At 56.7% G+C, this 10,806-nt stretch overlaps 1 protein-coding gene across 2 annotated transcripts in view; it reads right to left on the bottom strand.

Moving 5' to 3' along the window:
- SH3PXD2A (SH3 and PX domains 2A) overlaps window positions 1–9,763 on the bottom strand; it is a 244,135-nt gene extending 234,372 nt beyond the window's left edge. The window contains exon 1 of one of the 2 annotated variants that reach the window (XM_075533362.1): window positions 9,532–9,763. In XM_075533362.1, coding sequence (XP_075389477.1) covers window positions 9,532–9,603 — 72 coding nt within the window. In that variant the 5' untranslated portion in view covers window positions 9,604–9,763. The remainder of the gene's footprint in view (window positions 1–9,531) is intronic. The other variant, XM_075533361.1, reaches the window with a different exon arrangement.
- Window positions 9,764–10,806: the final 1,043 nt, after the last annotated feature.

Here is a 10,806-nt window from a genome sequence, read left to right on the forward strand (position 1 = left end):
CCACGGAGTGGAGTCTAACTCATCGTGACCCTCTAAGATAGGGTAGAACTGCCTCTGTGGGTTTCCAAGATCGTAACTCTCCTCCTTCTCCTGCCTTGCGGGGCCGTAGTTCTGAACTGCTGACATTGCAGTTAGCTGCCCCACCGGTAACCAACCCACTGTGCCCCTAGGTCTCCCAAGGAGACCGTAGAGAACTGCATAATTTATACTGCAATGATGCACACAGCAAGGGCTCGGCTCCCTCCCCATCCCCACGGCTGTGCCTCCCCCAGGCTTGAGAGGGTGGCTTCCTTGCGGCTAAAAGGAAATGACAGCAGAGCCAGGAAGAGTCGGCCGAGTGGACGGACAGACTCTCCTCTTTTGCTAGCTCAGTGGCTGGCAGGGATGTCATATCCTCCCTTCAGGTAAAAGCCGGGAGAGGCGATCCTAGCAATAGCGCTCTCTTCCGGTCACGGACACGGTCAGTTCGCTATGATGCCAAGGTGGTTCTCTGGAGCGATCTTCCCTGAGGGTCTCTGGAGACCTGAGTCAGCCCTGGCGAAGCTTGGCCAGTAGATCTCCATCCAGAGACCCCCATAGGGAACCCAGACTGAGGAGTGGGGAGTCCCGCCCTTAGATAACTGCTCTGGGACCAACTGGCTGCTTTGGAACTGACTCTGGACTCACAGAGTCACAGAGTCCACGCGTGCTCCATCGGGTTTGCAATGCCTGGTTGTTCAGAAGTGAGTCACCAGGCCTTTCTGCGGAGGTACTCAGGGTGGGACTTGGCCCCATCACTGTTGGATCACCCTGAGATTCCTCTCTGGGCTCAGCGCTTCCCAAAGCAGCTTTTGCATCAGCCTCTTGCCCTGAGCTTTATCTCTGGTCTGCTAAAAACACTCACCGCCGTGGAGGCAATTCGGACTCATCGCCAGTCTATATAGGGTTGAGCAGAACTGCCCCTGTGGGTGTCCGAGGCTGTACACAGCTCCCACAGGTCAGAGGGGAGAGCAACTGCCCCATCTTCTAGGTGAGCACATGGACTTGAGATGCCCCCAGCCAGGCTGCAGGCTGAGTCTCAGTCTCTCCAGGGGTAACTGAACAGGAGCAATCAAGGCTTCAGGGTCTGGGGGACGGGGGTAGGGCAGGTTTTGGAGCCAGCTGGCCTGAATCAGTATAGGCGTCTCCTCGGGCCACTGATCTCCCTTCTCCTTTCCACTCCCCTCCCCAAGACCTCTGGGGTGCAATTAACTTTGATGGGGTGGTCTGGCTCCTCAGAGTAAGACCTGAAAGCCGATGGGGCCTGCTTCGAGCCAGGCAACTAAAGAGACTCAAACCAGAACCAGAAAACAGGTTCTAGTCCTCACCCAGTTCTGTTCCAGCCACAACTAGAAGGACCACCCTAGAACCAGCCCTGGGGCCCACTAGAAGGACCCGGTGGTGACTATTGACCCCCAGCGCCCACTCCTGGGGGGAAAGGAAGGTTTGCTGATGCCTTCAAAGTGAACCTTGAATTCCTGCAGCTGGCATTTGAGGTTCTCAAAAACTGGGTATGATTTTCCTCCTCTTCCTCCTCCTCCCCTTCGCTCACTGGGGTTTTGCCCAGTTTTGTATCCACTGTTTCTGCTCTGGCACCTCTGCTTTGGCTTGGCTTGAAATGTCGTGTCCCTCTTCCAGGCCCCATGCCCACCCTGATCTTATTTTTGCTTCAAGACTCACCATGAGTGAAGCCTGCCTTCCCCAGCCAGTCTTCCTGAACAACCTGGTTCTTCCTACTCCAAAAAGTTTTCAACCTACTGCCACTGAGTCGATTCCAACTGGTAGCTATAGGATTTACTGCAAGGTCAGCCTTTCGAAACCACCAGCTACCCATGGGAGAAAGACGGGCTTTCTACTCCGATAGAGTTACAGACTCTGAAACCCACAGGGTCAGTTCTGGTCTTAGAGTCACTATGAGTGGATTCAACTCGATGGCAGTGTGTCTGGTTTGGTTTTTATAGAAAATGCTACCAGGGTCCTAGTGGTACTGTCGGGTAAGCATTGGACTGTTGGCTGCAAGGTCAGTGGTTCGAATCCATCAACCCCTCCATGGGAGAAAAGAAGAGGCTATCTGCTCCCTAAAGACATAGCACCTCAGAAATCCTAGGCAGGGTGGCTATGACTTCGAAGTGACTTGATGACAGGTCTGTCCCAAGCACTTTCTCCTTTTTAATGTAAGGTTCTTCACAACCAGAAAAGCTTCCTCCTATTTTCCCTACATTGCGTGGTGTCTTTTCTACAGACAGAGAACACGAGGCCCAGAAATGCAACTGGACTTTACTGAGCCCCAGGACTCGAAGGAGCTAGGATTCCGGCCCAGGGACTCTCTGCCGGCACAGCCTGGCCTCTCAGGAGGGGCTGCCCTGCCTTTCTTGCCCCTCGCTCATCTCCCCAACTCTAAGGTGGGCAGAAACTAGCATGCTCAGAGGCATGGGCATCAGAGACCAACGAGGGAGTCCCTGCCCAGCTCCTGCTTACTCCAAGTGAGAATTCCAAGACCTCCCAGAGTCTCGATGTCTATTTCTGAAAAAAATGGGAATAAAAACACCCCCTTCCTCATGTGGCTGTTAGCCAGGAGCCCTGGGGCACAGCGGATTACACAGTAGGCTGCCAACCCCAAAGTCAGTTGTCCAGTAGTTGAATCCGCCAGCAGCTCCGAGGGAGCAAAATGATATCTTCTGTTCCTCTTAAAGGTGTACAGGCTCCGGACCCACAAGAGCAGACCGACCCTGTCTCAATGAGTCAGAATCCACTCGATGGCAGTGAGTTTTTGAGTTAAACGTCGAACCTGTGGCCCCTTAGACATTCTTCAAACCTGGCACTGAACCCACAACAGGGGTCGCCCACGGCCAAACAGCAAGTAGGCGAACAAAACATTCTGGAGGAGCTGCTCAGAAGAACCAATCAGACAAGACACCAAAAGGACGGAACTTGTCCCACCACAACACTCAGAAGGCAGACGAGGCAGAAAAGAAGGTCCGAGGAAAACTGACAATGCAGAGAGGACGCAGAACGTGCAACCAATGTTCTTAAACAAGATGCGGACAGACTGTTCGATGGAAAACAAGTTTGCTCTGTGAACTTTCACTCCAACCACCATTTAAAAATAAATACATAACAGCCCCTTCTGGAAGCCCTGGTGACTTTGTAGTTAAGGACTCAGCAGCGGATCAAGAGAAAGGGGATGGGTTCAAATCCACCAGTTGCACTGTGGGGAACGATGTAGCCATCTACTCCCATCAAGACTGGTCTCAAAAAACATACGGAACAGCTCAACTCTGTCCTATAGGCTCCCTGTGAGTCAGGATCACCTGATGGAAAGGGGGTTGGGGTTTGGTTTTCCACAAACTACCTTCTGGGCTGTCCCGGGCCCACTAGACCTTCATATGTTACTTCTCCCCCCTGCTCAGCTGACGGTGCATCTTGGCAGCCTCGTTGGGCCTTGGCTGGCGCCCCCCACACAGTAGAAGCTCTGTCCCTGTGGATGTGGCCACTTGCCTGGAGGTTACACCCAGGGGCATGAGAGGGCCCTTCCTGTGGCTCACCCCCCTGCCCTTATGTCCCAGGCCCCTGTCCTCTCCATCCACCTGCCTTCCTGTGACCGGCACAGGTGGGAGGTTAACCCGTAGCTCTGGGCTCTGTCAAACTATTTGATGTCATCACCACGACAGTCACCTTGCTGGCGCTTCCATTATTTTTGGCAACTACCACGGCAGAGGACACCTCTGGCCCTCACTTCCCACACACACCCCTTGTCCTTCCTGTTCCCTGGAACCCCATCCTGCGCCGTGAGCCCTTTCCTGGCTTCTGAGAACTCAAAGCATGACTACTGTGGTAACTCCATTATGTGTTCTATTTTGCTTAATTAAGAGGCACAAGAGAACAGACTTGCCTATTAGACATTTTTTTTCTCCTCCTAGCCAAGAAATATTATGGTCAGTGACTCAGGCTGAGGAAATTAGAAAGTAATTTCCAGGAGACTGCTGTTCAAACCTCCTCTCACTCCCAGCCTCCACTATCCAACTCGTTCCAGCCCCAGAAGAGCTCTCTGGGAAGTGCAGCAGCTGGCGGCACTTAAAGAGTTCTGGAGCTGGAGCCAGTCTCCAATGACATCAAATAGGTCAATTCTGCCCCTCCCCTCTGCCTGCCACCACACATGGCCATTCCAATGCTGATTTGCCCCGTGAGATGCCCTCACTCAGCTGCAAGCAGCGCCGTGATAAATGGCTGGTGGAGCTCCCAGTCCCAGCAGGCTTGAAGGATGTGGTTGGGTATTACACGAGCCCTGTCAAGTCGGTGAATCACCCCTAGATCACTTCCCTCCCCGGAAAAGGAGAAGGAACGGTTCCCGTGTGAGTGTGTGCATGTGTGCATGAGAGAACATGTGCCAGGCAGGGGGGTGACTCGCCTGCGGCTCTGACCTTAGGACCAGGATCCTGTTTGTCCTTGACCTTACCTGGAGTAACTTCTCTATGCTTCTCCCAACCCATGTTCTAGCCCTTCTCCTTCCCACCTTACTTCTTCCAACATTCCTAGATCCCAACACTCAGCTCCAGGACCCCCCCTCCCCCACCACACACGTTTCAACAGCTGCACCTTGTTTATCTGGTTCTCTCGCCTATTGGGCGTCTTCCACGGGGCAAGGGGCCCAATTTCCCATCAGACAGTGAACAGCTGGCCCCAGTCCACCCCGGCTTTCACTTTCACCTGCCAGGCCCTGGGCGTACTTGTGTGCCTAGGCCCGGAACACAAGGTGGAAACGCTCCACTGAGTGCCCATGATGGGGACCAGGCACTGCATGGATGAGCCACCCAAATGGTTTCAGGTCAACTTCCCAAAAGTCTCATGAAGTTGAAGGTGGGAAAACAGAGCCTCAGAGAGACAAGCCCATGGTCACCTAGCTAGGAAGCACCAGAGGTACAATTTGAACCCTGATCAGCCCACGGTGACAGAATCGGCCCCGGATAAGAGCTTTTGATTCTGCATCTGCACATACTACCTCCTTTGGGGGGATGGAGCCACAGTCTGCGTGCTTAGAGCAGCGGTTCTCAACCTGGGGGCCACGACTCCTTTGGGAGTCGAACAACCCTTTCACTGGGGTCGCCCAATTCATAACAGTAGCAAAATGACAGTGATGAAGGAGCGAGGAAAATAATTTTATGGTTGGGGGGGGTCACCACCACATGAGGAACTGTATGAAAGGGCTGAGGCACGAGGAAGGTTGAGAACCATTGACAGAGAGAGAGAGAACGAGAAGGGGGGAGGGTAGAGAAACTCCTTAAAATGGGTGCTTTGAGGCCTAGGAGCAAGACCAAAGGTTGCGATAATCTAAGCATGCAGGAGAAGGCAGGATGTCCACATTTCTCACTCACGGGATCAGATCGCAGCAAGGATGCACTCCCTTCCTCCTGCCCCGCGGCGACCCTTCCACTGCCCACTACATGAGCTCACCCTCATGGCACACACGAATGTCCCAGACAAGGAGGCCATTCTCAAATACCACCCTGCATTGCACGCTTGAGACAGGAACCTTGGTGACACAGCGGTTATGCACTGGACTGTGAACCGCCAGGTCCACAGTTCGAAACCACCTGCCGCTCTGTGGGAGAAGGACAAGGCGTTCTACTGCGTCAGTCTTGGAAACCTGCAGGGGCAGTTCTGACCTATGGGGCCGCTGTGGGTTGGAAACGGCTTGATGGCCATGAGTCGGGTGTTTGGGTTTGTTGCACACTCGCTAGTTACCACTGAAGAGAGATCCTATTTTAGGTCTAGAAGTCCTTTGAAGTGAACCTGACCTGAGTTCAAATCCAGCTTGGCCTTAGGCCCACTGCGTCCGCTGGCCTGCCTCCACAAGCTGTGCTTAGACCATCTGTCTGAAGAAATCGCAGAGCCCACCCTGTTGGAGTGTAGCACCCCTGAGGAGTAAACACGCTAAGCTCTCTGCACCGCCCTGGATGAGGTGGGGCGGTGGGTAATGGCGCCGCCGGCTGCTCTTTGTATTCTCTGTGGAGGATCAGAACCTTCATGGCTGGTATTTGCTGAAATAAACCATCAGGAGAGGAAATGACCGTGAAAGTACAATGCCTTCCAAATCCAAGCAGATATGATGTCTGGTTTGTCTTTAGATAAACGAGCTTCTCTCCTCTTCCATGTGACCTGGCACACACCTGCACACGCACATGGCTGCAAAGGATTAGGTAGGCCTGAACTCGTGCCCCACGGGAACGTCTGCCAAGGAAGCAAGCTTGCTAGCAGCACTGCAAATTTGAAAGACAATAGTCGGAGGTGAAAGCCAGGGTCCCTAAGGTCTGGTGGGGTGGGAGGGGGGCGCTAGGAAAAGCTCCAAGGGGAGGCCAGGGAGCCTAAGCAGCTGCCTCCTCATGCTTGCCACAGGCAGGGGCTTGGCAAAAAAGGAAAGTCCAGCGGAGGCACTACCCAGACCAGAGTGGTAACTTGCCTGTCCTTTCGTAAGCCGGGCAGGGGCACAAGACTAGACAGCTCCCTCTCATCTTGGAGACAGGATTACCCCTTGTGTAGTGTCCCGAGAGAACTCTGGTAGCAGGTTCTCAAGAGCCCTGGAGTGCAGAGCCCCTCCTGCCTGCGCCCCAGGCCGCCCTCTCATCAGCTCGCTGGAGCTAACATGAACATCCCATAAAACCTCTCTGCTCTGCAATTTACCCAACCACAGGCTGAGAACTCGCCATCGCAATCGGAGGAGGAGAGGCAGGAGCGAGGCACGATTCTTAAGAACATATGGGTCTTGGGTGCAGTGTGTCCTGCCAGCTAGCCACTCCAGAGGGCCCTTTTCCCAGAAACCTTGGCCTCCTGGTGGGTAGTGTTCACTGCGCAGGGGCTAAAGGTGGGGACAAACCCAAGCTGAGAGGCCACAGCCTCCCCTGACCTGCTGCTCCTGCCCGCGTCGGCCCTCCTGTTATTTCCTTGTCTACCATTTACTCGCCTCTCACTATGCTAGGCGTTAATGTCTCGGGTGTCTAGGACCCTTGCTGGCTCCAGATGTTGGTCTTCCTAGTCAACCTCTGCCAGTCTGAGGGTGCAGCCGATGAGCAAGCCCGCACCCTCGGAAGAAGGCCTGTCAGGGCAGGTGCTATGAGTACCCGTTCCCTAAGTTATTTTGGGTTCTCAGCTTTCCCAGCTGCAGACAGAGAGGGCTGAGCCAGAGCCTGGGGTTCCTGCAAGCTCCCTGAGTCCACAGCTTCCAACATTTCCTCCTCTGACTCTTCTCAGGAGCCAGAGTTCAGAGCCCTGGATGGCCCATCTGGGAGTGACATCACTCCCTGCCCAAACACCATGTCATTGGTTCTGACATGGGAAGTGGAGATGGCCCGGGTAGCTCTGTGACTATTTGAAAGAAAAAAAAATGGGGGAGGGGGGAGAGGAAATGATCATTTCCAGGGAACTGGATAGTGTTTCTTTTGTATTTGTCACATAGAACAAGTTATTATCCATCTTTTAAAAAAGCCAAAACCTCGCTTCCTTCTTGCCAGACCATCAATAGCTGCTTTTGTGAAAGTATCATCTTAGCCACAGTTGCATGAATAAGAAGTTACTGTTTAGTGAGTGTGTACTATGTGCCAGCAGCTGGACTCTGACACTAACAGGGATCATCTCCTGGGCCGTTCCTGGCAGCCCTGGGGGGTAGGTACTATAATTATCCCCACTTGACTCATGAGGAAATGAGGGCCAGAGAGGGAGCAGCTAGCCTGGATCATACAGCTCCAAAGCAGCAGCAGCAACTTGTGAACCAGAGCACCAGCTCTGCCCCACCTCTCACAACTGGCCTGCACTGAGTCCCTGGTTGCCTTGGCGACCCCCCTGGCTCCTCGCCGGCCTGCTCTGCATCAGTAATCTTGGACACCATTGGTCACCACTCAAATGGGCTGTTTCACCTCCAATTCCCAGATGGAAAAGCACCTGCCTGGGTCCCAGCGAGAGGGTGCCAAGTGTGGTTGAAAGCAGAGCCAACCAAGTGCAAGGCCTGCAAAGGAGACACTTAGCCCGCAGCCTCCCAGGAGCCAGGGCAAGGAGGCTGACTTGACAATTTGGACATGCTCATCGGTCCCCAGAGCCGGACCTCCTGGTTTCCCATAAAGCAGCTTTCTTGAAATGGCCATGGGAGACACTAGTCCAGACAGGTAACACACAAGAGAGAAGTGCCTGACCATGCCAGGAAACAGACCCAACAGGCACCTAGCTCTCTGCCTCGGGGTTCACCACCAGGGTTCACCACGGACACCCAGCAGACTGGATCCACCAAAAAGAAACCCGATGGGCTTCTTTGGGTTTACCGGGGATAAAGGGAGAGATTCGCACAAGCCTGTGGGTGCCCTGTCAACCTTCCAACCGGGAAATAAAGAGCACTTCAGGAATCCATGTGTAAGTCTAGGGCAACAACCAACAGCCTGTTTTAATTGTTAAAATTAATGCTTTGAGCATTCTAAATCTGCCTCAGCACTCCCACCCCCGCCCATGTAAATGCCTAATTTGCAAATAAGATGCAGCCCTGCTGTCCCCAAGTCCTCTGTGTTTCCACAAGACTCAGGCTGTGTGTCTTTCTTCTTTCTCAAGTACTAGAGCAGAGATGTCCGCCAAGGCAGGCGTCCCCAGGCGTCAAGGACACCGCCTTTATTCCCTAAGGTGCTGAGGATGGGAAGACAGGGCCGGCTGGGATGAAAGTGGGGGGGGGGGGGCTGCATACACAGACCCAAAACCTCCGTCACTCCACCATAATCCCTTCCCCTGAAGTTTTGGAAAGGAGGGGGAGGGGCGGCGGCCGGCCCTCGGAGACCTCCCCCCCCCCCCCCCCCCCCCCGGCGACGGAGCATCACTTCAGAGGAAATGAACCCGGCTAAGGGTCACGTCCAGACTTGGGATAAAAGGAAAGGCCACGGTTCTCCTCACGCCGACGGACACAACGACTCGAACTAGGAAATCGAAGCTCCGTGCTGAAGGTGGAGGTGGGGCCGGGGGTGCAGCGACTTCCTTTTGCCCCCAGGCAGGGACCCGGCAAACGTGGGAGGCTGGGGGCGGGGGGGTACGGGAGACGAGGCTTCTCCAGAGCCAGCTTCTAAAAGCATCTCGCGCGGCGGCCCCCAAGCGGCCCGCGCCCCCAGGGAGGGCGGACGCGGATGCTTTTTCCCACCGGAGGTTCTCTGGGAGATTCTGACGAATGCGCCCCCGGTGGGATGGGGCGGGCGGGGGTCCTTATCCATCAAAGCTCTGGAGTGCAGATGACCTCACCGGTGTAACAGACAAGGGCCGCCACTTGCCAATTCCAATGCCAAAAAAAGAAAACGGGGGGCGGGGTGGCGGTGGGGAGGAGGGACGGAAGGTTTCCCTGGAGAACTCAGCCCCGGGAAGAAACTAACTGCACCGAGCCGGCTGCCCTGAGCGCACTTGGCCGGAGCAAGGGCTCCCCCGGGGGTCCTTCCTGAGGGCACCCCCCCCCACACACACACACACACCCGGGAGGGGTGAAATGGAAGCACAACTCACATAGTGCTTGGAGGGGTTCCGCCGCTTCTCCACGTCCACCACCGTGGCATCCTGCACCCAGTAGGCGAGCATCTTCCCCCACAAAGCGAGTGGCGCCTCCGGGCGGCGTCACCTTCTCATCCCGTCCAGGCTCCGGCGCCTCTGCTTCCCCAAATCCCCGGGGCCACCCGTCACCCGGGGCCGGCGCGCCGGCCGCTGCCCAGGCTCCCAGCGCCCGCAGGTACAGCCCCGGGGCCGGGGTACAGCTCCGTGCGCCCCGGGCGGCTCCTCCGTGGGCCTGCCCGCGTCCCGCGCCCGCGCCGCCCGCTGCCCGGCTCGCCCGCTCGGCCGCCCGCGCCTCGGCCACCCGGTGGGTCCGGCGGGAACTGGCGGAGCCGAGGAGGGGGCGGGGGTGTGTCCCGCCGGCGGGGGAAGGGGCGGGGGCCCAGGCCGCTGTCAGCGCGCGGGGAGGGGCCGGCGGCGCCTCGGGACCGCGCTCGGGCTCCGGGGGGCTCCGCGCGGGCGGAGGCTGTGGGCGCAGCGGGCGGAGGCTGGGCCAGGGCGGGGAGGGGAGGGAGAGGGGAAGCGCGCGGGGAGGGGCTCAGGGCCCGGGGGAGGGGCTCGGGCGGGCGAGGGGGCTGCAGCCCCGACGAGGGGCAGGGGCGGTCCGGCGCGCCCCCACCCGGGCTGCGAGCGCAGCCTGCGGCCTGGCGCGGGGAAAACGCCCGCCGAGTTCCCCTGGGTGGCTTCGGGGAGAAGAAGGACGGGGGAGGTCGAGCCTGCGCGCCCCCTTTCCGCTTTTCCATCTTGGAGGGGATTTGTGCCTTTGGGGGCCCCCACTTTTACGCCCCCTCCCACCCCACTCTCCGGATCTCCTTAATGAAAAGTGGTTTGCGACGCTGCTTTTACTGCCCCAGGTCCCCCGGGGAGGAGATGGGAATGGGGAGGGGGCAGCGTTAAACCCTTCAAGCCGGAGACTGGAGAAAACACCGACACCCCTACGGGTCAGAAAGGGCGAGTTCTCCCCGGAAACGTGATCGATCTGCTGCCCGAGCCCTTCCCTGACCCGGCCTGTGTAACTAACCTGTGACATCACTCGCCAGTCGGCAGAACGCCACCGCTGTTTAAGCCCCAGGTTCCCCTGGGCCCCTCTTGGGAGAGGAGGTTAGGGGACCCCCACGGATGAGAAAATCCAGTGGGCTGAGGATTAGCTCACCCCTCGGGGCCCTGGTTTTCTCACCGCCCTGCCCTCCGGTCTTGAAATCCTACTTTCAAAGCCTTTTGTTCCAACTCCCC

Source organism: Tenrec ecaudatus, chromosome 16 (genome assembly GCF_050624435.1).
Source record: "Tenrec ecaudatus isolate mTenEca1 chromosome 16, mTenEca1.hap1, whole genome shotgun sequence".
In the NCBI taxonomy this organism is placed as follows: Eukaryota; Metazoa; Chordata; class Mammalia; order Afrosoricida; family Tenrecidae; genus Tenrec; species Tenrec ecaudatus.